Source organism: Mastomys coucha, unplaced genomic scaffold (genome assembly GCF_008632895.1).
Source record: "Mastomys coucha isolate ucsf_1 unplaced genomic scaffold, UCSF_Mcou_1 pScaffold15, whole genome shotgun sequence".
NCBI lineage: Eukaryota > Metazoa > Chordata > Mammalia > Rodentia > Muridae > Mastomys > Mastomys coucha.
In genome coordinates this window covers 78,475,281-78,503,252 of record NW_022196897.1, presented here as the reverse complement: position 1 = coordinate 78,503,252, position 27,972 = coordinate 78,475,281, and the positions used below count along the sequence as shown (strand labels likewise).

Here is a 27,972-nt window from a genome sequence, read left to right as displayed (position 1 = left end):
AGGGGGCGGGGCCTGCGCCGACGCTGCTGACCAATGGAACAGTGGGAGGGTCCTATCGGGTCTCACCCAATCACAGAGAAAATACGGACTCCTTGGGGGTGGAGCCATGCCATGGAGAGGCCGCATCATAGGGCGCTGGGCGGGCGCTGGGCGGGCCAGACTGTGTGGTCAGGGGCGGAGCGGCAGACCGAGACCCAGTCCGGACGGTGATGGCGGCGGCGGCTGCTGTGGTGGCAGCGACGGTCCCCGCGCAGTCGATGGGCGCGGACGGCGCGTCCTCGGTGCACTGGTTCCGCAAAGGACTACGGCTCCACGACAACCCCGCGCTGCTAGCTGCCGTGCGCGGGGCACGCTGTGTGCGCTGCGTCTACATCCTCGACCCGTGGTTCGCGGCCTCCTCGTCCGTGGGCATCAACCGATGGAGGTGAGGGGACCCTTTGCTGCCGGGTAGTAACACTAAGCGGACTCCCCTGGGCCCAGGAATGGAGTTGGCCTGCGGCCACTCTGACACAGCGTTTTTTGCCCTGTGGGGCCCGCTCTGAACTTCGGGGCGGCCTTGGGGACAGAGGTCACGACCCCTCTATGCTGACGAGACTCTCGTCAGAAACGCGAAGTCAACGTGCCAGAGTCCCTGGAAGAATGGAGACTGGGATTTTAGGGGTGTGCTGTGAGCGCGGAGAAAAGCGTTCTTCAAGAGAAGGAGCCCCTCGTTGACCCCCGCCCCCAAGGGCTTCCCTAAACCTCGAATCTCCCCCACGTCCCTTTTCCCATCCCGGGTAACCTCTCTTGACAGACTGCCGTGGTGGTGATTAGGCAACCTAGCTTAGCATTAGCCTGTATTGAAAAGACCCTGAGGGCATCATCGGGTAGTGGCACTTTGTGTTCTTAACTCATTTTTATTATTATTTTTAAATTTATTGGGAAAGGACATGCATGACATGGCAGTATATAGAGTTAAAAGGACGACTTGCAGGTTCTCATTCACCATATGGTTCCAGGGTAGAAAGCAGGGTGCCTTTACCCACTGAGCAATCTCTCAGGAGGTCCCCTAGCCCATCTGAGAGGATCCCTTCTGTAGTTATAACGTTGCTAGAAAGATATTCAAAGAGGGTGGTATCACCCGTCCGCCCTTCTGCCTGCTATCATGAAATGATTTTTAGGACCGTTGGCCCATTACAGATGAGACTTTTAGGAGCTAATATAAGGGTAAGGAAAAACAAAAGCACAGTATCAAGATACTGTGATAACTCCCAGGAGGCTGAGCCCTTTCCCAGCATGCTGTGACACAATAAATAGGTAGCTGATGTATTTTCTCTGTAACCAGTATTCAGAAACAAGAAGTTTTGATACACCATGTACCCATCACTGTTTAAAGGCCTCCTACAGTAGCTTGGTTTGTTTGCATTGTTATGAGAGGTATTTGCTTATGGCCTTGTTGCATGGATGAGCAGGGTAGTTCCTGGGAAACAGTGGCTCTCAGCGTCCACTCTCCTCTCCAAGAGGCGTTTGCCCTGCTAAGAAAGCAAGTGTTCCTAGTAGCACACCTATTAAATGCCCCTTCCTGCCCCATTTACACAGAGGGAACAACTAAAGATAGTCCTGTGGAGAGCCAGCCCACACTGTTTTTGACTGTGCTATTACTCTGTCTCGTTCCAGTTTCCATAGATAGGAGGTAGGATTTGACAAACACTGGCAAATGAATGACCATCTCTGCTGTGGACATTAAACCAGGCCTCAGACTTTGCCCTCCCCTTCCTTGGCAGTGTGCCAATGTGGACAGAGTCAATAGAATCTGGCTCTTATTTGTTATGTTGTCATGAAGGTGTTTCTTTTTTTACTGGGATTTGGGGGAGCTCTGTCTATGACTGCCAACTCCTTTGTGGTAGTGGAGATAAAAGAGCCTTTTTTTTCCCCATCACAAAGTTGATTGAACTCCAGTACACTAGGAACTTGGTTTTATGTTTTTGTTTTGTTGTTGTTGTTGTTGTTTTTGTGGGTCACCCTTTTGTAGTGGCACTTTAGAGAGAATGAAGCAGAAAAAGAGCGAGACAGCTCAGATGCTTGGGTGACATCTCAAGTCACGTGGGGATGCAGATACTGAGAGGTGATTTTGGGAGTTGTAGCTGGTAGGTCACCACCGAGCATGGTGGTGAGCCATAGGGCTCAGGTGTGCTCCCACAGCCTCCAGAGACCTGCATCTGAGTAGAGAAAGACAAGTAAACAAGCATAAATGGAGGAGGCCTAAATGCTGTGAGCAAAATAAGGTGGGGGTGGGGGAAACACAAACTACAGCTGTGTTTTTAATATTTGCCTCACATTGGAATCATTTAAAGATCCTTGAAAGCTTCCTGGGCTCCCTCTCCCGTTTCTGATTCTCTGATTCAGTTGCCCTGGCCTAGGTTGCCTGTTTTGGTTTTTTTTTTTTTTTTTTGACCACTGCAGCCAAGCTTCAGAAGTGCTTCACTAAGGAACTATAGAGAGCCAGGCAACCCAAGGAATGTGTTGCTTGAGTGCATTGACCAGAAGTCTAATTAGCTTTGGCATTTAGGAGGACAAGGTGAAATAACACAAAACAGATCGAATATGGTAACTGTTCCTGAGCCTGGCAGCAGGCTCACTCCAGCAGCCTCACATTGTCCTTGCGCCTGATGATTTGAGAGCAGGGCTGAATGCCATTTGGTGCACAGGGTTGGAGGTGAGGAGTGTCTACCCCCCACCCCTATCCCCCCATCTCCCCCCATCTCCCGCCCCAGCTGCACTTCTGCATAACTTCAGTATGTGTAATCTTCCGGCATTGCTTCTGAGCTTGGGAGTAGTCTAAGAGAATGGTGCTGCAGCACAACAGCCCTGCCCCCTACTGCTTCAGCAACCTACTCTGAAATGTCTCTCTAGAAGGGAGGGGCCCATCTGGCAGAAGTGGGAGATCTGATTCTGTCATCTCTGTTACACCGACTCCCTCCCTGCAGATGGAATCAGATTAAAATAGTCACAGTGTTAAAGAGAAAGGCAACCAGGAAAAAAATGTGTGTGTGTGTGTGTGTGTGTGTGTGTGTGTGTGTGTGTGTGTGTGTATGCGTGTGCATGTAGACATAGAATCAGGCTGTCATCTCATTGCCTTAGTGATAATAGGAAGTCTATGGACCACTTCTAGCTCTGTGGCTCCCAGGAATGTTTTTCTAGCAGCTTTTGTCATTTTCCTCTGTCCTTCCTTTTCCAAATTTGCTGTATCTAGAAAGGAGGTGCTGCAGGCAAGACCAAAACAAAAGGCAGCTGTGAATGACTTCTAGATTTTAAAAGTGGGTCAGACTCGATCCAGTTTTAATTACCTTCTTCTCTCTGTCACAGCTTAGATGTCAGCCAGGATTCTCCTCCTACTCTGTTGAAATAGTTTTTTGTCTCTGGCTCTGTGCTGCATCTTTTTCAGGAACTTCCGGAACAGAGGGAGTTAGTACAAGTATCTTCTCTCTTAGCCATTTCTCTCAGAAATTAGCCAATGATATAGAGTGGGGACTCTTGTCATCTAGTAGTTGAATACAGCTGGACAGCTGGACCATCAAAGAGGGCGGCCTGGGAACTTGGTCAGCGAGGAGGTGGGATCTGTAGTTACTAGTAGAGAGATTTGTGTTCCTTGAGTTATTAAGCTATTCACACTATAACTCTAGCAAGAGACTTCACTTTTCTGTAAGCCAAGAGCACATTTCCATTTGCTCAAGAGGGGTAAAAACTTTGATAGAGCTGTTTAAAATTAAACACCCTGCAGAAGAAAAATAAAACCTATATTTCTATTTGAATAAGATTTAGGAACCAATCTCTGCTACAGGCTATGAGATTAGATTGTTCCTTTTGGTGGGGTTTAAACTCTTAATTTCTTGGAAGTGAATTTCTATCTATTAATATCCTGCCAGTTTATAATATTGTTATGGTTAGATAAGCTTGCTTGAAGAAGAACTTGGTCAAGGACATCTTAACACGAACAATTCAATACCCCACCCACCCACTCTCACCCTCCACTCCATTTACAGATAAACCAAGTGTTTCTCAACACAGCCACTTCTGTCCCCAAAGACAATCTCTCTGAGTGAAAGTATGGAACTCACTTGTTCTGAAGGGATCGCCTCCTAGAGTTGTTAATGACACTTTTCCTTGTATTTTTGGAAATCCCAATTTGGTTTTCTCCAGTTCTGTCTGCCCTGGCTCCAGGGGACTTATGTAATTCTGGTGCAAGGACTATTCAAAAGGGGAAGCTCCAACTGCACCCTTAGGGGTTGTGACTGCTTCCTCAGGGGGGTGTGCTCTGCATTTTGGCCCTGTGATTTCTATTTGGAGCAAGGGTGAAGATTGACCCCAACGCCACCCCTTCCAGTGCTCACCCGTTTTCCTTTGCATTCCTCCCTCCTTAAGTAAAGAGAAGTGAGCAGGTGCAGAGGAGGGTTCGAAGGGAACACAGAGGGAAAGGCCAGTTATCCCTGGTTAGGACAGCATAGGCCTGTCTTGTGGGCACTCTCCAGAAGCAGCTAGCTCCAGTTCCTTTGGTGCTTTGCAGAGCTATCACCCAGCAGGTAAAAAACGGCGATGTCATGGTAGTGGCCTCCCTGTCAAGGCTGCCTGGGGACTGGAAACTACTCAGGGATCTCCCTGTCTCCTTCCTGTTACCTCCTGGGAAGCTGTTCTGAGTCCTTCCTGGGGACCATTGGTGGTGGAAACAGTTCAGCATTTTCTTTTCTTGGTGGTGGTTGGAGCTTGAGATGGTTTCATTGTAGCTTGTCTGTCCTGGAGCTTACTCTATATATAGACCATGCTGGCCTCCAACTCAGAGATCTGCCTGCCTCTGCCTCCCAAGGGCTGGGATTAAAGGAGTGTGTCACCACCACCCCACTAGGTAAGCATTTCTTAAATGCCAAATCTGATGGGGTTGGTGTAGAACCTAGTAGAAGCAAAGTTGAAACAAAAATGCACAGTGTACCAATATTGAGGTCAAGGTGAAGTGCATGCCACAGTGGAGCTTCTCGAGTTTTCATGGACAAGTGAATTCTCAGGAAAATCCTGATTGTAGCAGTCTGGGATGGAGCCCAAGAGTGTATGCGTGTTCTAGCAAGTTCCTGGTCATGCACAGCTAGGGCTGCTGAACCTTACAATACACTTTGGGGAGCAAAGATCTGCAGAAAAGATGTTAGCCTTTAATTGAGCTTGGGTACTCTAAGAGCTGAACCCTAGGCAGTACCACCCACTTCTGAGTGTATTGCTCAGAGCAGTGAGTATGCTCACTGCTGAGGCCCAGGAGCCTGGTAGCTGAGAGCCAACACTGAGCTGTAGGATCCTAGGGTTCCTAGTTCTGGCCAGTTAATAGGTATATTATGTTGGAGAAGTCACTTAATCTTTGAATGTCAGTTTCTTCATCCCATTCAGGGACAGGGTTGTCTGATAATCAAATAATACATGCAAAGCAAGTGGGATAGAGCCATGCTCAGGGAGTGCTTAGTAAATGTAGCTGTTGCCATTGTGAATTGCACCATTGTTTTGTTGCTAGCTATAGATGTTGCCTTCTGCTTCCTGTCAGAGAAGACAAAGGTATTCATCTATGCTGTAGAGATGCTACTGGAAGCTCTCCATTTAGTAAATGAGTTCTAAAAATAAAGTTGTATAGAAAACAGATTCAGCATACTCTAGAATCTATATTTCCTGTGCATTTCAGCCTTAATAACTGAAGTTCCCTGAGGTGTGGTGAGTGGTGAAGATAAAACCCTTAAAGTGTATGGCTGGGACATATTAGGATCTTCTGATGGGAAGAAGCCCTGCCCTGAGGTGTGGAATTGGGCCTAGCAGAGTCTCCTATTTCAGGTGGCTGGGGCTATCTGCTCCCCTGAGTCTTCTTTATTTTTACTTTGTGTGTGTGTTAGGGATGAGCAGCAAGGTGCTCCCCCACCCCCAAGACCAATTTAAGCAGTCTTGCAAATCCAGATTTAAGCAAGTTTAGCATTCAAAGGGTGTCAGGTTTTCTAAATCAGAAATTTCACTGCAGGGGAACTTGAGGAGCCCTCAAAACACGCCTTTAATCCCAGCACTTGGGAGGCAGAGGCAGGTGGATTTCTGAGTTCAAGGCCAGCCTGGTCTACAGAGTAAGTTCCCGGGCAGCCAGGGCTACACAGAGAAACCATGTCTCAAAAGAACAGAAAACCAAACAAACAAACAAAACAACCTTTAGGCTGTCAGCCCCCGTCTCAATCCCTTGGGTAAGCCTACGTGCTCTTTAGCTCAGTGATGCTTTGGGCTGGGCTTCTGCTGGAATGTGGGTCTACAGCATCGGACATGGGATTATGTCATTTTGTGTACGTCAGAGGCAGCAGGCGGGGCCTAGTTCTGATTGGCACCCTCAAGGCTTCTGTAAACCTCTAGTAGTCAGTAGTCAGGGGATGTAGCTCAGGGATCTACAGCAGGCTCTGTGGAGGAACATGACATAAGAAGCTTGGCCTGTTCAGGCTTGGGTCCTGAGGAGGAAGATAGGCATGTAGATGCACTGTCTGAATGAGGCTTGTGTTCCAGGCTCAAGAGACTCTCAGCCCTTGACTGAAGTGTTTAGAATGGACCACTGAAAACAGTTTGATCTGCCTGGTCCACTATACCAGCTCAGTGTATCTGCTATAATAGCTATCTGCTTTGATAAATTCCCTAACCTCTCTTGTCAGTTTCTTTGTCTGCAAAGTGGGGATAGTTCAGTTTCCTTCAAAATGTGTTGAGGAAGTCAAATTATGAAAGCCCTTACAAATGAGAATAGATTCATAGTCAAACTGATGACTGTGGTTGACTTGGGAAGGCAAGGGATGATATTTTACTCTGTACCCGCTTGTCACTGTGATTTTGAACTACATCAATATACAAGTATACCATGCTTGTGGCTCAAGGGACTGTGGGTCACAAGAGGTATGGAAAGTGAGCTACCAAACAAACCATCAGAGACCACCAAGCCTGTGGTTGTGGCTTTAGTATTTAGCATACATATAAAACAGCACCAAGGGCAGCTCACAGTGATCATGTGAGTTCTATGTCTAGGCTCTGTGCCTGAGGTTTTTCTTGCACTATCTGATTTTATTTCTTAGCTATTTCATGAGGTAATCTTAGCAAGTCTATAGGTTCTACTGTTAATTCCATGGCATGGATAAGAAAGCAATTAAAAAGGTTAAGTCACTGCCTCATATCACACAGCTAGCTAGTGTGGTTAACCCCATTACTCCTGGGCTGAGCTCAGTCTAGGCCTCCAGCCCTGCGTACATCATACCAACTTGTTTGGAATAAATAGTGGCTTTGTTAAGAAAGAATGTGTGTGTGTGTGTGTGTGTGTGTGTGTGTGTGTGTGTGAGATATTATTTACCACCTCCACCCTAGCCCCTACCCATGTTAATAATGAGGCCTTTGTGGAATCTGCAGGTTCCTACTGCAATCTCTAGAAGATCTGGACACAAGCTTAAGAAAGCTGAATTCTCGTCTGTTTGTAGTCCGGGGACAGCCAGCTGATGTGTTCCCAAGGCTGTTCAAGGTGAGCATGGAGGGTTAAGGGGGAGCTTCTGCTGCTTAGCATCTTCCCACACAGTGAAATGCTATTCTGGCCGGCAAAATGGAATACTGGTGCCTGTCTGGCCACTAAAATGGCTGCTAGGGAGGTCAGAAGCAGAGACAGCTGGTAAATTTGCCAGCAGGGTGGAAACTGTGAAGGGAAAAAATTCTGTAAAATCAGTGTTGTGTTGGAAAGATCCCAACTCAACCCAGACACGCAGAGTGTAAGTCCTTCCACCCTGCTGCCGCTGGCTTTCTTACATTTCCTTGGCTCAAGCCAGTATGTTTTATTAGAGCTTGTTCCTGCCAAGACTTGAGGGTGGGGTTTCCTGTCTAACAAGAGGTGCTGCCCATCTCAACTTGCTCTGCTTATTAGGAAAAAAGTCAGTCAGGCATTTGAGGGAGCCATCACTGTTTCCCTGTGGTAAGCAATTAATAAAATCTTCATTCGGGGCCATACTGGAGGCAAGCCCATCTCCTCATGCCTCTTTAAAATGCGTGTTTTAAGGCCCAAGCAGAGACAAAAGTTCTCATGGATAGAACATTCTAGACCATTCTCCTTCATCCTCTGTAGCACTCCAAGTTCTATATGGAAAAATCTAAGAAAATAGCTTCATAGTGTGTCTTTCTCCCCACCCCTCCATTACTCTGCATACACCTATGAACACTAGTCATTAGCATTCTCCAAGGGCTGACTGAGTCGTGTTCCAACTGTTACCATGTGCTAACACTCATCCCAACAGCCCGGAAAGGTGGGTTCTACTGTCCCAGGTTTACTGGTAAGGAAGCTAGCATGGATCCCTGGCCAGAAAGTTGTCATGGACTCTCTGACATAGAGCTATGTGTTTACCTGACATACCCTATATATGCATTTGTTAGGCTGTGGCTATGGCTCAGTGGTAGAGCACTTGCCTAATCCCATCCCCATCACAATAAAACCAAGACAATGGTAATAGAAAATATTTTGTCTTTCCCATCCCTCCACATTGCTCCTCTCTCCCAGGAGCTCAAAGGCTAAATGGTCTGTAGCTCAGAAATACAGATCATTTGTTGCTCACTGAATCACTCCTTGTGGATTATTGAGTTTCCACTAGCTATCATGCCCCATACTGGCTGATAAGGCCATAACGATGCTTGTACAACCCAGTATTTCTAGTCTGGGTTCACACAATGATGGGCAGCTTCATTGCCAATGACAAGTACTGTAATAGAAATAGAACAAGGCACAGGAGAATCATCCTGAAGGAGTGTGGCTGTCATTTAATGAGAATCTTCTTATTCACAGGTTATATGAATATATAATGACGTTATCTCTGTAACCCACTTAGCATAGTAAGGGCTAAATAAGTATATAATAGTGCATTGGGACTTAGATGAGTTGGATATCCACCCTGCTAAGAATGCACTCCCCTGGGCAGGGCTGAATTAGGATATTGACCAGTTCAGAGCTTTAAGGGACTATAACCACAGATTGGTTAGATTGTCCTTCTTGCTAGTTACATGCTATAGGGCTTTCTATGGCTTGTCTAGATAGCTTTCACCAGGTCCACTTTCTCCTAGTGTTGCTAGGAGACCTGGCTATTCCTATCCAAAGTGACTGAAAGCTCAGAAAAAAAATTTCTCTCTTCACAACCTGCAGCCCCTCCAGTTTGTTTTCTCTGGACTCAGGATAGCTCCTCCTTCTCCAGCTCTGAGAGCCATTAGCTCTGTTTGCTTCTGGCCTAGGGAGTGTTGCTGTGGAAACCATTAAGACACTTTACATAGCACAAGTCTGCCAGGAAAACTAGGCCACAAGTTTGTAGAGTCTGAGGAGGCCTGGGAAAGGCTGCAGAGCAGGCTGGAGTGTGTGTGTCGGTTCACCCCCCCACACACACACACTCCCCATTTCCACTGTGAGTCAGTGCTTCTGTGTGGGCTGGGGGCTCCCCTGGCAATGTTATATTTATAGCCTCATTCCCCCCCACCTCTAGACCACAGTGAACACGGGGCCTTTCTATTGACTCCACCACAGCAGAACCATTGGCCTCCCCCTCCTGGCTGACAGCTTGACACTTGCTGAGCCTCGGGCTCTTTGCTTTCCAATTTAAACTATTGTCCAGTCCCTTTCTTTGTTCTGTAGCTATTCTAACACAGCTCAAGATTAGCCCTGCTCTCCCAGAGAGAAGCTGAGTACCCAGGTCCCTCTTCTTGAAGCAAGCATAATAGATTATCTCTACACAGGAATGGGGGGTGACCCGTTTGACCTTTGAATATGACTCTGAACCCTTTGGGAAAGAACGGGATGCAGCCATTATGAAGATGGCCAAGGAAGCTGGTGTGGAGGTGGTGACAGAGAACTCTCACACCCTCTATGACCTAGACAGGTAAGACAGACATGGGGGCTCTCGGTAAGGTTGCCCATGGTGAGGATTGGTGATTTGGGCTCCTCCTAAGTGGAACTTGAGCCAGTTCAGCAAGAGGGCTAACTGACTCATGAGGTTTGGCATTTTCTAAAAAACTGGACAATAATGGGCCAGAGTTGGGGGCTAAAGAAGTCACTAAGAGGTTACCCAGTTTGGATAACAAAGAGGCTTGGTTAGGCCTAAGCTGTAGAAGCAGGGAGGATCTGTCTCCACACAGGTCTTCATAGATCTGTCATTGGCTCATTGAGCTTCATGTTCCCCCTCTCTGTTGTGCTCCCAAACTACAGAATCCTAACCTTGGCAGGCAGACCCCATTTGCACTCCTCCTAGCGGGCCTCTGTTCTCTCAGACCTAGTTTCCACTCCAAGGATGATTCCCCAGTCTGCTCTGCCTATCTGGGTTTCCGGGCCATGCATTTTGATACTGTTTGAGGGCTCTAGAGACCCCTGCAGGGTGCTAGCAACCACAGCAGAGCCTCCTTTCCCAGTGGCCAGCCTCTGTGCTTTTGTCTCCCCTTCCCTACTGGAGATGCCACCCTTCTGTAGCTGCTGCTGCTCCCTGCCCTCCTCCCGACCAAGGGCTGGCTGCCAGGAGGCTGGGTCACACAGCTGTGCACGTGAGCCAAGCCTTCAAGAGGAGAGGCTTGGTGTGGAGCCTTTCCCCTGCCACGTGCCAGAGGAGGGGAGGGACTGCAGAGGCAGCAGCCAGCTCCTATCTGGGCTAATGGGGGCAGCACAGGGTGAACAAACTGGGAAATGAACTCACACGGACAGGCAGGCCTTGCATAAGCTCCTTCAAAATTTACCATTACAGACACAATGAGCCCTCTTCTTCATGCCCATGCCTTTCCTTCTTGCTTGTGAAAAGTATTTGGCATACTGTAACACCCTTTATGCTGTTGCTATTTACCATAGCCCCAGACTCTGACTGAGAGAGCATTAGCTGGCCTTCACATCTCTGCTCTAGTGAACAGAGCTAACAGGACAATGATCCTCCAAGAAAGGAGCATGTAATACCCCTCCCTGTACATCCCTTAGAGGCTCGAAATGGGGTAGAGAGAAGGCCTTGGTGTGGTCAAATAGGTGCCCAGAGGCCCATGGGGATTTTCTGTCTGATTAGAGAGATACGGTCAGTCTCTGTCTCTAGGCCAGTCTCTGTCTCTAGGCGGCTCCACGTGGACACCAGGGAACCTGGAATTGAGTCCCAACTCTGGCCCTGCTTTGCTCCATTACCTGAGGCTCCTGTTCCAGCTCTCTGGGCTTCATTTTCCCTCTCGGTAAAATGGAGATACAGCCTCCCCTGCACCCCGCTATCTACTCAGGGGTGGGACTGTGAGGTGATGAGGAGAGTGACCCTCAGAGCTTCTTGAGTCTCACACTCTTTTTTGGGTGGTCAGGGACCCCAAAATAAAGGGCCTCAGAAGTGACTTCAGATGTGCTTTGGGCTCCCCAGAATCATCGAACTGAATGGACAGAAACCACCCCTTACCTACAAGCGCTTTCAAGCACTCATTAGCCGCATGGAGCTGCCCAAGAAGCCAGTGGTGGCTGTGAGCAGCCAGCAGATGGAGAGCTGCAGAGCTGAGATCCAGGAGAACCATGACGACACCTATGGTGTGCCTTCCCTGGAGGAACTGGGTGAGTGTGTCCTGCAGCACACCACACAGGCCACTGCTTCCTGTGTGGGATGTGGCCTTCCTGTTTCCTTGTCAAAAGTTAGACAAATACTGGCCTAGTGGCACATGCCTGTAGTCTCTGAACTGGGAGACAGAGACAGGAGAAACAGGCCAGCCTGGACTACAGGGAAAAGAAAAACAAAACAAAACAAAACAAAACCAGAAAAGGTTGCTGTGTTAGCCACCCCATGAAACACCTAGCTGTTTCTAGCTGGAGTGGAGCCTCTTTCTGTAGTTCCCTCTCTCCAACAGTAGGATAGAAATATCCTATCTTCACTAGGATAACTAATTCTGGCTTTAGGCATCCAGTCCACCTTCCTGCCTCCCTCCGCTTGCTCACACCATCTTCTGATCTGCATAAAGCTAGCCTTCTTCCCTCTAAGGGTTTCTCAGTCCTCAGAGCACCAAGTCTAAGGTCTGTGGTTCCATTTAAAGGACAGATCAGGCTGAATGATGGAAAGTATCATTTTTATAAGTGTGATCACCTTAAAGGCGTTTACTGAGCTGTTTCTGAGGTGACCTGACCTGCAATGCTGTGGCCTACTGCTCCTTTTGTAGGATTCCCCACGGAAGGACTTGGCCCAGCTGTATGGCAAGGAGGAGAGACAGAAGCTCTGGCCCGCCTGGATAAGCACTTGGAACGGAAGGTATGGCCCTGTTTCTGAGCCAAAGGACTACAGGTACACAGCATGTGGGTCAGGTTCATGTCCCTTAGAGTCTCTCATCTCTGAGGGCTTGAAAACTAAAAACCCTTCCTGATGGCAAGATTAACCCCAGGTGGAGAATCCATCCCTGTGCTGGCTGCTGGCTTCAGTGCCTGATTGCATTATCTCCCTTATCTGTCCAGCCGGCAGGTTTTAGGCTCCCCGTCTGACAGATTACAAACCTGGGCTTAGAGAGGTTGAGTAACCTGCCTGAGGTCACACCATTGGTTAGCAGTATAGGGAGGCACAGTTCCACATGATCACACAGTTGGCACCAGATTAACTTTCTTCTGCTTACAGAAAGGGCAGCCAACCAGGCTTGGTGCATGCCTGTATTCCCAGCATTGAAGAGGGCTAAGGCAGAAGGATTGCTTTAAGTTCCAGGCCAGAGTGGGCTACAGAGTGAGACTGCCTGTCTCAAAGGAAGCAATAACACTGTTGAGTTTGTAAAGCCCATCAGGTCAGTTATTGGGTGTCAGATGGCCCCTCGCCATCTTTGGTTTCCTCCACAGCTTTATTTCCCATTTGCTTAGACTCAGATAGCAAATGGCCTACCTTCTGTGCAGTGGGAATAAGCAAGAGGAAGAGGCTGAGGCCCAGAGTCACTGTTCCACAGTGTCCGTGTTTCTTACCCCCCAGGACCAGAGAAGCAGAGCAGGTTGGCTGTGGAAGAGAGGGCCTGGTGTGAGAGGCCCACTGGCTATTACAAACCCTTGGTCTTGTTGGTCATTTGTTTGGTTTGTAGAGTAGAATAAATGAGATCATTATTTCATAGTCTTGGCATGGAACTTTTTAGGAGAGAGTGTCAGATCCCAAAGAAACCTGGGACAACTCACTCAATAATACCTGTGGCACTTTTCCTCCTGGCACTTTTCACCCCACCCCCTCACTCCACCCCACCCTAAACCTCTCCAGACCCAGGGCTGGGATTCCCTTCCCTCAGCTTCTGATTCCAATATAATACAGCCATTTTGGCTGTGTTCTCTCTTGGTCTTCGGCTCTTCTTTTGGTCCACTTGTCATCTCTTTTCTTGCTCTCCCCCTGCCCTCCCCTCTCCTACCCTGACCCTGTTCAGCCTGGACTCTTCCAGATGCCTCTGGATGAACTTTCCCTCATATCCACAATAACATCCTTCTCCACCATACCTTGGAGCAGCTACCTCACTTTCATTCAGAGAGGAAGGTGCAGGAAAACTTATCAATGATACTAGGTCCCTGAAAATTGAGGATGTATTCCCAACTAGTGAGGAAGGGTAAGATTTTTCATAAGCTACCCTTGCCTGCTTGCCACAGGAAGGAAGGACACCTGAAGTTAGATAGGGAGGTACTTGAGTGGGCAGGAAGGAAAGGTGTCAGGAACAGAGATGGTAGCATGGAGATTGGAGTCTAAAGTGAGACTCCCAGGCTCTCTGCAATTTGTCTCGGTAGCAGCCTTGGGCTTCTGGTGACTGAGCTAGGAGTACTGTTTTCTGTAAAGCATATACCTTCCCATCTTCTATGTTATTACACTTTGTTCCATGTTCTCAGGGCCCTGACCCCAAGAAAGTCACAGAAGTATTTTGAGCCCAGTTACTCTATTTGTAGAAAATGATAGCATAATTGATATTCTGAGTATTGTTCCAGTCTAGTGAGAATCCTTCTCAGAATGGTGTCTCTGAAAAGCAGAGCAGTGTGCCGGGGGCTGTAGAAGAGGAAAGTGACCAATAATGAAAGACAAGAGGCCCCAGAAGTGGGTGGCTCTGTTGGTCTTTGGAAATGGCTTGAAAGTCTCCTGTGTTCCTGGCTGTTTAACAATGATTCAAAGACCCTGCAGTAGCAGCCTTGGGCTTCTGGTGACTGAGCTAGGAGTACTGTTTTCTGTAAAGCATATACCTTCCCACCTTCTATGTTATTACACTTTGTTCCATGTTCTCAGTGTTCTTTCCTACTTCAATTACTCCCCAGAGATGGAGAATGTTCTTATTTAATAGCTAAGAAGCTGAGAGCAGAATAAGTCATTCACAGTCATCCCATAGACTAAACATCGAAGTCAGGACAAGAGCATGGCCATCTCTCGTTCCTAGAGTCCCCAGGCAGAAGAGGGGAATGCACACAGTGCTCCAGGCCTGGCTGTAGAGCCTTTCTTTTGTTTTGTTTTGTTTTGTTTTGTTTTGACTGTAGATGAAGAATCCTCACTTTGTAACACTCAGGCCTGACCTTCTGTTACCTCTCTTCTGCAGGCCTGGGTTGCCAATTATGAGAGACCTCGTATGAATGCCAATTCCTTGCTGGCCAGCCCCACAGGCCTCAGCCCCTACCTGCGCTTTGGATGCCTCTCCTGCCGCCTCTTCTACTACCGCCTATGGGACTTATACAAGAAGGTGAGGTGCCGGGAACATGCGCGGTTGTCCCCAGGCACTGCGCTCCTTGCCAGTCATCCCAGAAAAGCCCCCTTCTCTTTGGCTTTGGGTCTGGGCTGTGAGAGTTCTGGAGACAATCAGTTCAGAGAAGTTGGAGATGGTTGGTTTCCTAGAGGTGACAGCAGGGCACAACTGAGTCACTGATATAAATGAACCCAGATTCTCCTGTGGTTCTGGAGACAGAAAAGCTGACCTTGGGGGCTTTAGAGCTGGTATATTCACTAGCAGCTGATAAGTGAAGGCCAGAGGCAGTCATAAGCAAAGGCCCAGCTATCCTCACTGGAGCTGGGACTGGAGTTTAAGGGGAAGTCCAGGGCTGGCCTGGAAGGGCTGCATACAGGACCATGCCATGCAGCCCACAGGCTCTGTTAGAGCATTCCACAGAGATGCTCCTTAGGTTATACTATGCCTTGGATTTTTAGTGTTGTTTTCCCCAGCCTGGCCAGTATCAGCTTCATGGAATGGGGTAGCTTTGAAGGTCATCTGGGTCAGGAAAGATCATTGTTTGTATAGAGTCTAACCTAATCCATTCATGTCTCATACTGTTGTTTATACATTATTTAACCAAAATCCAGACTTATTACTCTATAATTTTTTTAATACAGTATATTCTGATCACAGCTTCTCATGCCCTGACTCCTAGATTCTTCCTACTTTTCTGCCCACTCAAGTCCACAGCCTTTCTTTCTCTGTCTCACTAGAATACAAACATCTACAAAAAAAGAAGAAAAAAAAACTGAATTGAACAAAACTAATGAACAGGAGGAAAAAGAGCCAAAGAAAAAGCCCAAGAGACACATATAAGCACAAACACACATATCCGCACACATGGGAGTCCCATAAAAGCACAAAACCAAGACTAGTGTGCTGCAAGGTTGAAATGAAAGAAAAAAGAAAGGAAGGAAGGAAGGAAGGAAGGAGGGAGGGAAGGCAGGCAGGCAGGCAGAGCAAGCCCAGCCAAAGTATTATGAGCGTTCCCTGACCCAGTCCTCCAAAAGCAACATTGAATTTATTTGTGTTCCCACCTACTGCTGCCCTTAAGTGCAGTTTGTATACCCAGTAAGACTCCATTGCAGAAAACAAATTCCCCTTTATGAGCAGTTATCAATTGGAGGTAGCTTCTGACTTAGGAATGAGGGCTATGTCCACTTCCTCTAATCTGGGACTCATCTGACTTAGACCTGTGCAGGCCCTATGCATGCAGCCACAGTCCCGTGTGCTCACTGTGCCTCACTCCTGCTGTGTCTAGAAGGCCTTGTTTCCTTGCTGTCTTCATTCCCACTGGCTCTTACAGTCCTTTCATCTCCTCTTCCAAAGAGTTCCCTGAACAGAGGGGAGAGATTTGATGGAGACATTCCTGTTTAGGACTGAGTATTCTGAGGTGTCTCACTCTCTGCACTTTGTCCAGTTGTGGGTTCCTGTATTTGTTCCATCTACCGCAGGAGGAATCTTTTCTGATGGTGGCTGAGCAAGACACTGCGTATAGCAGCATGTCATTAGGAGTCATTTTATTGCTATACTCCTTTAGCAGAACAATAGTGTTTGGTTTTCCTATAGGTTCATGGCCACCTAGGCAGTGTCAGGGATGGTCCTGTCTCATGGAGTAGGTCTTTATTCAGTCACATGGCTGGTTACTCCCACAGTGTGTGTGCCACTGTTGGACCAGTGGGTCACAGGCAGGCACCACTGTAGATCAGAGGGCTTGCAACTCAGTTGGTAGTTACCTTTCTCCTCTGGAAGCATGCAGAGTACATTCCAGTACTGTGAACACTAGTTAGTGGAGGTGAAGGCGCTAGGTAGACACCAGCTCCCCTTCTCTGGATTCAGTGAGTTATTTAGCTGTTCAGATTTCATATTTTAAATTGCTGATGATGTGTAAAATCCCTTCAGCTTTCTAGAAGATAGAGCCACAGAATTCAGAGTAGTCTTGAAGACTTTGGTTCCCATGGCAGAGTTCCATAGCATCATTTCCTATCCGCCCTCTGAAGCCATTCTTGGCGCCCAGGGCAGAGCTGCATGTTGTACATTTTAGTCCCTCTGCATATCTCAGGGATTTGGAGCCATGGTGCTTGGGAGACACTCCAGGTTGTTCTGTGTAGGAGACCTGAGCATCACAATGCTAAGAACCAGGCAAGTGCTCATCTCTGTGTACTATGTCCACCCCTTAGGTGAAGAGGAACAGCACACCCCCCCTCTCCTTATTTGGACAACTCCTGTGGCGAGAATTCTTCTACACAGCGGCCACCAACAACCCCAGGTTTGACCGAATGGAGGGGAACCCCATCTGCATCCAGATCCCCTGGGACCGCAACCCTGAAGCCCTGGCCAAGTGGGCCGAGGGCAAGACAGGCTTCCCTTGGATTGACGCCATCATGACCCAACTGAGGCAGGAGGGCTGGATCCACCACCTGGCCCGGCACGCCGTGGCCTGCTTCCTCACCCGCGGGGACCTCTGGGTCAGCTGGGAGAGCGGGGTCCGGGTGAGTGCAAGCTAGCCTATACCCTGTGACCAGGCCTAGCCAAGGGCAGCTCCTTGTAGGCTGGGGCTGGGGTGGGATCCCTGGGTCCAGGAGATCCCTTCTGCATCCTCTGGGCCCTCAACAGAAGGGCTTTGGCTCCCTGAGGGTATTACAGTATTACAGATTTGGAAGGGACCAGATTGTCAGGTCTCCAAGGAAGCTGGTTTCCCCCCATCTAGGTATTTGACGAGCTACTCCTGGATGCAGATTTCAGCGTGAATGCAGGCAGCTGGATGTGGCTGTCCTGCAGTGCATTCTTCCAACAGTTCTTCCACTGCTATTGCCCTGTGGGCTTCGGCCGACGCACGGACCCTAGTGGGGACTATATCCGGTAAGGATGCACACCAGACTCTTTGGCTCTGGACCACTGTGGTACTCCTGGACTAGTGCACCTTAGGCCCTTTAAAGAAGAGTCACAGTGTGCTAATATATTACCTGGTGTGTGTTTCAGGCGATACCTGCCCAAATTGAAAGGGTTCCCCTCTCGATACATCTATGAGCCCTGGAATGCCCCCGAATCAGTTCAGAAGGCCGCCAAGTGCATCATTGGTGTGGACTACCCACGGCCCATCGTCAATCATGCAGAGACTAGTCGGCTCAACATTGAGCGAATGAAGCAGATCTACCAACAGCTGTCGCGATATCGGGGACTCTGTAAGGATCCCCTACCCACTGACATCTCACTCACCAGGGGAGGACTTAACCTGTAAGCTTTTTCGGGTGTTTGCTGCCCCCAGGCTGTAAAAGATGCTGCTGGCTAGGCCAGATTGTCAAAGCCGCTATGGGATGTTGGAAAAGGGGGAGGCTGTGTCCTGGTCCTGCCCTCCTGGCTCCTTTGTGTCTCACGATCTGTAGCCCTCTTAATCTTGTGTGCATTCAACCCCCCAGGTCTGCTGGCATCTGTCCCTTCCTGTGTGGAAGACCTCAGTCACCCCGTGGCAGAGCCTGGTTCTAGCCAAGCTGGGAGCATCAGCAACACAGGTAACCAGTCAGTTACACTGGCCTCTGGCCTCCCTGGCCTTCTGTGGCATGTGCCACTATCACGTTAGTCATCAGGGCTGAGGCCAAAATGAGCATGTGTCTGATGAAGCTATATCCCACCTAGGGCACACTGTAAGATTATCAAATAAGAATATTCATTAAAGAATTTTGGAGGGAAGTAGCACTGAGTGGCTTGGTGTCGGACTAGGAATAGGGCTGCTTTAGGGCCACTTTACATAGGAGCAGCCCAGGGCACCTCTTTAAGCACTGTTTGTGTCATCTTGATAAGAACCAGGAAATGAAGTAGCAAGAAAGGTCACAAAAGCAGGCACAAGCAGAGCCCACTCTAGGAGCAGAAGGATCCAGAGCCAGGGAGGAGGGGAGCAGAGCAGCTTTGCCTTCCTGCACTGAAGGAAGTCAGCAGGGCCAAGCAAGGTTCCACTGAGGTTTTAAAACCCCACTGCCTGCCATATAAATGGTAAACAATGGGGAGATGAGGAGAAGCAGCAGGAAAGAGCAAGGGTGCTGGTCAGTTTGAGGATGCTCCACAACATGAAAGTAGCTAGAACCCTGGGATTTCCTCAGGACTGCAAAGGGAACCCTCACCTTCAGAGCAAGGTCTGCAAATATGCCAGATCAGTCTCTGGCCTGGAGCCAGGGATCTAAGCACCAGAAGTTGGCCCTGCTGCCCGTAGGCCAGGCCATGCCCTCCTCATACAGTTCCAAGTGAGGTCACCGCTGAAATGGAGGCCAGGGCAGGGCTCTCTGTCCCCACAGAGCAGTCATTGCACAGCATGAGACCATTATGGTATGTATCTATGACCTGTTTCTGTGCCTCTCCACAGGCCCCAGACCACTATCCAGTGGCCCAGCTTCCCCCAAACGCAAGCTGGAAGCAGCTGAGGAACCTCCTGGTGAAGAACTGAGCAAGCGGGCTAGAGTGGCAGAGATGCCTGCCCAAGAGCCACCAAGCAAGGACTCCTGAGAGTGAGTTGTGGTTTAAAAAGTTGTTGCTTAAAAAAAAAAAAAAGTTGTTGCTTGCCAACTGGAGATTCAAACAGCAGACCAGATTAAAATGTGATCAGGGTAGGATTTCAGCTCAAAATCCCTCCATTCTGGCTTTCATACCTTCTAAACCAATAGTTCTTAACTTTGTCATAGTGCAACCTTTATATGTAGTCCCTCACATTGTGGTGACCCCCCAACCATAGAATTAATTTCGTTACTGCTTCAGAACTATAATTTTTCTATGGTTATGAATCATCATGTAAATATCTGATAGTCAGGATATATGATATGCAACCCCTAAAGGGGTCATGGCCCACAGGTTGAAAACCATTCCTCTAAACCTTTACAAGGGCAGGGGTGGGGGTTGGGGGTGGCGGGCAGCATTTATTTATTTGTTTGAGACAGAGTCTCCCTGGGTAGTTGAGGATAGTTTTAGACTTATAGCGATCCTCCTGCCTTATCTTCCTGAGTGCTGGAATTTCAGATATGAGCCACCATGTCTAGTTTACCTTCTAAATTTTAAAAGAAAAAAAGATTTTTGTTTTAAAGGAAGAGGGTTTATTTTGGAAGAAAAATCTAGAAGTTGAAACCCTTTGATTTCTGGTGAGGGGGTTTGTTTTGTTCCGTTTGTTTACTTGACCTTTCTGTCTCCAAAAATGAGCAAAATCTGAGACACCAATGTGAAGCTGTAAAGCAGCAGATGGGAGGCTGTGTTCTGTAGGCAGGCCAAATGAGGGCAATACTGAGCTTCAGATGTCAGGAAAGGGCTCAGCCCAGCCCTGGAAGGACCAGAGGGCCCAGCTTTCTCTGCCTCTGCTTACAGGGTCTCTTCTCTTCTCACCCGAGCTCTGGCTTTGCACATGGCATTCCATCCTCATCTTTTCTACAAGGTTTCTGAATCATTAACAAAGGAAAGAAAGAGTGGGAGAGAGAGTCATCAGTCTTCCTCCTCCATTCCTCTTCCCTAAGGCAGGAAAGGTTTTTGGGCCAGTACTGGAGAAGTGTGGGTTGCTATCCTCTCAGTCTCCTTCCCACAGTCCTCTCCTGTCAGGCTGTTCCGAACATCTGCATCAGTAGGTTGGAGGGCGCTTTTCACCATGGAGGGTTGGTACTTTTTCTGGTCCTGATCACTCAGGGCCTCACTGGGGCTTCTGCAGTGTCTTGGTTTATGTGCTCATCAAGGTGGCAGGCACTTGGTGCTTTGTCCTCTAGACATTGCCAGTAGGAGGATAAGGTTGTGCTGCCTTGTCCCTGGAAGAGCCCCCACCATAGATGCCATGTTCTCTGGTGCTAAGCCCAGAGCGTGATGGCTAATGAACTTGCTTGGTTAACTCCCTGATTTTGAGGCAAGATTAACAGAAAGATTAGGTGTATGAGTCAAGGTTGCTCAGTAAGTTGATGGCATATAGTACAGTATGGGCTTGTTACCAGCAGATATATAGGGGAAGTGACATATAAGGCATGCCACATTAATATGGGATCCATCCACAGCAACTTAGGAAAGGAAGACTAACAGCCTACAGTTACAAGAAAACTGTAGACTCTCCACTTATTGAGAGAGCTGTTGATGGACTGAGTGAGAGAGGAGCATGACGCAACGTTACACCACAGCAAAACCAATTCAGAGTTTACGTGATCTTGTACAAATTAGATAATCTCTCGGAGGATAGTTTCCTTCCTGAAAATCAGGTTGTTGTTCCCAAGATTAAGTGCAGATGCCAGTCAGGAGATGTGGGAATGCTAGTGTGGGCTGAGCATCCCTAAGTCCAAGTTCCCAGATCTCAAAGGCTCTGAAACCCAAAACTATTTTGAGTGTCAACAGCAAAATCTGTGAAGATATCCTTAAATTCAGAAAACCCTGGACTTTAAAATACCTCTGGACATAATGGACACTAAGCCTGTGATTCCAAGCCCCACTGCTTGGCTAAGACAGATAGAGACATTTACCTTACCTCCAGGGGGCACACACCTTTAATCCCAGAACTTGGAAGGTAATGGCAAACGGACCTCAGTAAGTTTGAGGACAGCCTATTCTACAGAGCAAGTTCCAGGACAGCTAAGGCTACACAGAGTAACTTTGTCTCAAAAAACCAAACCAAACAAACAAAAAAAGTCACTGGCTTAGACTGTTGCCTGGGACAGACCCATGGTCTGGGTGGGGTTAGCTAGGAAATATAGATCATGATAGACACCAGCAGTGTCACACAGTGTGTAGGCCTCACAGCACAGGTCTAGCTCTGAAGTACTGGAGCATGGTGCTCCCTGCTGGGATGATTATTATTGGGGTTATTGCTCATTCAGTCTGATGTTTCTGGAAGACTGTTAGACCAGGCAGTGAAGGCCCCTTGAGGGAGTTCCTTGGAGAGAAGCTGCTTGTGGAACAGGAAGGCCAAACCAGCACCTGGAGGAGACTAAGCACTGGACGGGCCTACAGAGGGCCAGGTGAGCGAGAGACACTTGAGAGGACTGATGCTGACGTCAAGTGACATCAACCAGGTAGAGGAGTGCCTTTCCTGCACTGTGTCTAAGTGCTCATGTGTCACCTACTGAGGTCCCAGGGGCTGTTTTTCACAGCTTATGCTCTACATCTTCATTAGGTAGTTAAGCCAGGGAATGCTCTTGAAGATGGAGAGAGGGACCAGGAGGCCAGACGATGTAACAGGAGCAGGGCTCTTTCCAAGACAGACTGTGGGAGCACCATGTTTCTGGAAACCCCAAAAGAGTACAGTGCCTCTTGTGTGCAGGCTAGGGCATCAGGACCTTGGGACCCACATCTGTTACATTAGGCTTGCTAGAGGAACAGATCTTACAGAACGTTCATGTTTACAAAAGAATATATTAGATTGTGTTACTCAACGGGAGAGAGAGTCCACCAGTAGCCATCTGCACAGTGGAGAGGCCAAGAACCCAGGAACTGCACATTCTGCAAGGCTGGTGCTGAAGGACAGAGGGATTCCTGGAGAGCTCCTGGTCTTCAACATACATACATCAGAGAACCTGGGTTCTGATGTCAGTGAAGAATGACAGTAGCAGGAGCAGCAGAGTAGATGCACTTAGCAGCAAGGAGCACGGACAGGCAGAAGCGGTCCCACTCTTCTCTTGGAACTCCTTATCTGGGCTACTGCTAGAAGGCACTGTCCTGGGGAGACTCTTATCCTCAGTTAGTCCTTCTAGGGCATGTTCTCACAGATCTACTCGGAGACAAGGCCCTTGGTTACTCCCAAATCCAATCAAGATACAACCAAGATTAACCCTCACATCTATAGCTCTAGTCAGCTGCCCTACTGCTGGGACACACATACCAGGATGTCAAGGAGAAAATTAAAACTCTGAAAAGTGAAAAGTCTAACTGAGGGAAGCACATGGGCAGAGGGAGGCTCAGATAGGCCTTGCATAGGCGGGCTTCAGAGTCAAGTGACATCACATGAGAATGACTTTGATCACATGACTGGTGGACCAGAGAGGAGGCTGTGGATCCAGTCAGAGTTGTGTGGATAGGAAGACGAGCCCCCTTCGGCCCATCCTCTGTCCATTTTAGTCATGTGACTTGGGCTTGAGGCTAAGGTCTGAGGAATCATTCCCCAAATTCAGTCTCTTAGCTCTGCTCTTCGGCATTGTGATCCTGCTGTCTCATGAGCAGCCATTACAATTTAAATCAGTACTCCAGAAAAACATCTCTAGATTCTGTGCTTGCCTCAAACCCATGCCAACCGAATGTTCTACATTTAGTTTTTACAATGTTCACTAAACTGAAAAGGGAAAACAGTGAGCTTCCAAATAGCAATCCTGTCAGCTGGTGCCCTTAACCCCCAGAGCTGCTGACGCAGGGTTCCATCAGATCCGGTTATGCACTGGCTCCTCTCTTGGTCCAGTGATCTTACCACAGGGCAGCACTTGTGCTTCACTTCCCTGTCTAGCACTGCACAGCAGTCTTTCAAGAGAAGCTCCTCCATGCACACAGGGCCATGGCCAAGGAGCCCCTTCCCTCATTGGTCTGTGCTGTTAGTGCTGAGCTTTCCCTGCTTAGACCATGACTTCAGAGTCCCCATTGTCCTCTGCCACTTGTTCAACTGGTACGTGACAGGTGTGGAGGTGGAGGCAGCCCAGCCCTCCCAGAGAGCTGCAGAATATCCAGGTGTATCTCAGCTGAGTCTTAGCTTCTGACTTGGAGCCATAAGAAAGGTGGCTGAGTGCTTTCCATAAATGATAAATGTTGATGTAGATTAATGGAGATATACTTAAATTGATCTCTGGAACACATGCACATGTGTTAGAATAGCACATGATAAATTAGGCATAGTGGTGTATGCTTGGAATCCCAGCACTAGGGAAAATAAGGAAGGAGGGTCAGGAGTTCAAGGTCATCCTTAGTTACATAGCAAATTCAAAGCCAACCTGGGTTATATGAGAACCTGTCTATGAAGAGGAGAGAAAGGGCGAATATTTTGTCAAAATCACACAATATGCCATTATGTACAACTTTATGTGTCAATTAAAATGAATTTTAATTTTAAAAAGATATCCATCTGGGTATGTCCAGGGTATGGCTAGACCCTGCAGTGCCTTTTTCAAGGGAAGATGGGCACCACCACTGCCCTTGGTGACTGACTTTTTTTTTTGATTTTTCGAGACAGGGTTTCTCTGTATAGCCCTGGCTGTCCTGGAGCTCACTCTGTAGACCAGGCTGGCCTCGAACTCAGAAATCCACCTGCCTCTGCCTCCCAAGTGCTGGGATTAAAGGCGTGTGCCACCATTGCCTGGTGGTGACTGACTTTTAAGTGTTCCCATTTGTTTAAGTTTCTATCTATTCTACTATGTTGACTTTCTAACTTTTTACATCTTGTAACGGTCTTGGTGAGGAGTAATATAAAGATTACTTACTGGTTAAAAACAAAACAATAGGGGCTGGGGAGCTGCTCAGACAGCACTGGCTGCTCTTACAAAGGGCCCAAGGTTTGATTCCCAACACCCAGTGGCAGCCCCAAAACCATCTATTTTTTTGTTGGTGGTGGTGGTGGTGGTGGTGGTTTTTTCTTTTTTGGTGTTTTTTGGGGGTTTGTTGTTGTTATTGTTGTTGTTTTGTTTTTTGAGACAGGGTTTCTCTGTGTAGCCCTGGCTGTCCTGGAACTCACTCTGGAGACCAGGCTGGCCTTGAACTCAGAAATCCACCTGCCTCTGCCTCCCAAGTGCTGGGATTAAAGGCTTGCGCCACCACTGCCCGGCCACAAAACCATCTGTGACTCCAGTTACTCATGTGGTGCACAGACTTGCATGCAGGTAAAATGTACACATAATATTAATTTTTTTTAAAGATTTATTTATTATTATATATAAGTACACTGTAGCTGTCTTCAGACACACCAGAAGACGGAGTCAGATATCATTATGGGTGGTTATGTACCACCATGTGGTTGCTAGGATTTGAACTCAGGACCTTTGGAAGAGCAGTCTGTGCTCTTATCCACTGAGCCATCTCACCAGGTCCTAAAATTAATTTTTTTAACCCCACAGGTTTTGAATCCTGAATGCCTAGGAATTCCTATTTTTCCTCTTTGTATGGACGTTTGTGTCAGTTTGGCTTCTCATTTATGAAAATGGAGAACTAGCAGGTTGTCTGGGCCTGTGAGGGTCTGTGAGGGCCACCATAGCAAAGTACTACAGAAGCAAATCCTTGTTCTAGTGGCCGGGGTTCAAGGTCATGGTCTCTGTGCTTGCAGAGCTTTTCCCTCTGTTCTGTCCAGGTCAAAGTTCTTTATTCATTTTGGATTTGAGGTCAACCCAGTCATCTCATTTTTACCCAAATAGCGTCACACCCTGATGTACTGGGAGTCAAGACCTGAGCCACAGAAACAAAGACATTAGTTGTGGACACAAGAGCATGCCTGCCCTGCAGCTACTCCATCAGCCTGTTGTTACAGGCTTACCCTTTCTTCTGATGAGGCCATTAGATCTGTCCCAGATCTAAGACATTCTAAATCTTTAAGATGAGTCACCTTGTGTCCGTCCCCATTCCCCTTTCTGCCCCACCCTGTAGCCCTGTGCCAGGGTTCTCTGATTGGTGTGTGGAAGTTTGCCTGCCTGCTGGTTCTAAACGCAAGTTATTGCCTTACTCTGTGGAATTGCTAGAACCAGGCAAATTCTCACACAGCTACTTTCCGTGACCCTCCATCACTGGAAGCAATGACTGTGCTCTTGTCATTTCTGAACAAATGTTCCTCAAGGTGTCAAGTGATGGCATGTAGCCCTGTCTTCTGCTGTCCTTATACCTCAGTAGAAGTTATTTAGGGAGCACTTAACCTGGGTTCAGAGATGCAGTATTCAGCCACCCTCATGGTTGCCCAGCAACAATCTGGCTCTGGGGACTGTGGCCTAAGCAGCATGTTCATTGAGCTGTCCCACTCTCAGTCTGGGAATCCCTGGGGAAGCAACCAGAGGAATTGGTGCCTGGGCAACTAAGCAGCCTCCTGAGTGCCCCCTTTGCACATGTTTTTTCTTTCAGCTGGAGAACCATCACTCCGTGAGCAAAGCCTGGGTGCCTGAGCTGCCATGGCCACAGAGTGCAACCTACAGAGAAGCTAATCACCAACAGATGGAGCGAGGGTGTGTGTGTGTGTGCAGAGGAAGGTGTGGTGTGCCATTTGCGTGTGCATGCATCTGTTTACACTCTCATGATCCTGAATGTTGCCTGAGCTGGAGGAGTCCCTAGATCATGCCTTCTTACCAGGGCTGCTTCCTGACCTCCAGACACAAGACTAGAAGCCACAGCAGTGATCTTCAGCCCAAATCTGTCCCTGGGAGTCCCCATCCTTGTCCCAATAGGGTGGTAGGACCCTAGCTCAAATTCTGGCCTCTACCTCCCCAGACTCTTCTTCCTCCCTCCTTTCAGACAAGGAGCTGGGGGGCCACATTTTTTACTCTCATTTAAAGCATGGAGTTTCAGAGGCAGCCAGAGTCCTGCTGACTTAGTTCCCACTTTCTGACACTAGAACCTGAGTAGTCTGGAGTAGATGTGTCCTGTCCATTCTTAAACAGCCTGGCCAGTCTTGTAAAATCCCATGCTACTAGCAGGCTTCCCTGTTGTCTAAGACTACAAACTGGTGTGTTGTGTGCCCAGTGCTGCTTATGTCAGCCGCAGACAGCATATTTGTCTATGTAGAACCTTCTAGAAGCCAAGTGGGTCAAAGACTCCCAGTCTTCTGCCTTCTAGAAGCTGTGGACAGGCCAGGGTCTGAGCTGGTGGAAGAAACTCACATCCCTTGGCTGAAAGGCCCCTGGTTCCTCTGGCCATACTTCTGACACCACATGCTCCAGCAAGTATTGCTAATACCCAGCCAGGCAAACTGGACAGTCTGTTCTGCAGGCTTCAAGGGCCCACCCTGGAGTGGTCAGCACCTACACTGCAGTGTCAGCTGTCCAGGATTGAGCTTCAGGAGACTCAGACTGAGAAAATGAGGGTGGAGCACTGCCTGGGGCAGTTGGCAAAAGGTCAAAGAACACACCTGTCACACCAACCCCTTCGAAAAGCAGCAGTGGAAAGTTTGGCCTAGAGACATCAAGCCTTGCTTTCTAGGGGAGTCCCGCCCACTGTTGGGTCATATGGAGAAAGAAGTTATGAAAAGAAGGATCTGGGGGCACCTGAGCAAGTCTTCCTTCCACCCCGTGGCCTGCACTTGAGCCACAGTGTTGTGTGTGTGTGTGTGTGTGTGTGTGTGTGTGTGTGTGTGTGTGTGTGTGTGTGTGTGTGTGTGTGTGTGTGTGTGTAGAGAGAGAGAGAGAGAAGAGAGAGAGAAAGAGAGAGAGTGAGTGAGAGAGTGAGTGTGTGTGTTCCTGTTTGGATTTTTGTTCTCACATGTAACATTAAGCTGGCCTCTGGGCCTTTTCCTCTCTACCTCCCCTGTGACCTTTCCTAGCCTCAGAGTTGTTAATGTCCTTGGCCCTGGCCTTTAACATGTCAGACCAGAACCTTGGGGTCAGACTCCCCTCTCCAGCTGTCTAGCACATCTGATAGGCTTCTTTTTGAGATGGCCTCAGGTTTTCTCAGGAGAGAGCTGCCTTTAGTCCAACTGTTTATGTCCATCATTCTGACAAGAAGAATCCTATGATCGTGTGAAGAAACAGGGCACCTGTGATGTTCATGTTCAGAGCCCTGGGGTGTGGCCCCCTGCTCCCCAGCCCCAGGCCAAGAGGAAAGAGCAAACCTTCTTGCTGGAGGGAAGGTAGAGTGAGCCCAGAGAACCAGTCTCAGGTGCAAAGGCTAATTCTGGGTCCAGGATTTAGTTTGCTGCATCTTCAGCTATGGGGACAATGGCTTTCTCTGCTTTTTTGATGATGGCTCTCTCCCCAGGGTACAAGTTGGCAAGATTATCTGTCCTTCCACCTCCTTGACATATTGGCCCATTCCCAGGACAGCCTTCCAATGAATGGAGCAGTCTGCTCCCACAGCTGTGGGATAGAGTGGCCTGGAGCCCTGGGGTAACTTCATGCCTCCTTTTGCCCAACTTGAGTGGCCCTGAGGACTATCACAGAACGGTGCCCCATGTCCTGCTCCTGGGACCTAGCATGGGGAAGAGATGGTTGCAGGCAAGAAGCACTTTACAGAGTTCCCTTTTGCTGGGAAGGCTGTGTTTCCCCCACAGTTTGTTTGTGAATATTTACCTGTTTTATAAATGTCTGATCCTGTCTGAGTAAAGCTGTGCTGTGTAGTCTATCTTGTGGGAGGTCTGGGACCTGGCTCCTG

General features: G+C 48.3%; 1 protein-coding gene across 2 annotated transcripts; it reads left to right on the top strand.

The window, feature by feature from the left end:
- On the top strand, window positions 1-27,924 carry Cry2 (cryptochrome circadian regulator 2). Of its 2 annotated transcripts, XR_004118696.1 has the most exons (13): window positions 1-424; window positions 7,423-7,531; window positions 9,769-9,911; window positions 11,403-11,587; window positions 12,184-12,272; window positions 14,548-14,688; window positions 16,896-17,207; window positions 17,426-17,577; window positions 17,698-17,900; window positions 18,135-18,227; window positions 19,073-19,214; window positions 25,735-25,835; window positions 27,580-27,924. XR_004118696.1 is itself a non-coding variant. In XM_031371082.1 (12 exons), the coding sequence occupies exons 1-11, from the start codon at window positions 210-212 to the stop codon at window positions 19,210-19,212; spliced, it is 1,782 nt and encodes a 593-aa protein (XP_031226942.1). In that variant the 5' UTR covers window positions 1-209; the 3' UTR covers window positions 19,213-19,214; window positions 25,735-27,924. The 2 variants fall into 2 exon arrangements, 1 of the variants encoding a protein (XP_031226942.1); XM_031371082.1 differs by having other exon boundaries at window positions 25,735-27,924.
- The last annotated feature ends 48 nt before the right edge of the window (window positions 27,925-27,972 follow it).

Coding starts and splice junctions, on each gene's coding strand:
- Cry2 (XM_031371082.1), top strand. CDS start 210: ATGGCGGCGGCGGCTGCTGTGGTGGCAGCGACGGTCCCCGCGCAGTCG. Junction 425..7,422: donor GTGGGCATCAACCGATGGAG/GTGAGGGGACCC, acceptor TGGAATCTGCAG/GTTCCTACTGCAATCTCTAG. Junction 14,689..16,895: donor TATGGGACTTATACAAGAAG/GTGAGGTGCCGG, acceptor TCCACCCCTTAG/GTGAAGAGGAACAGCACACC.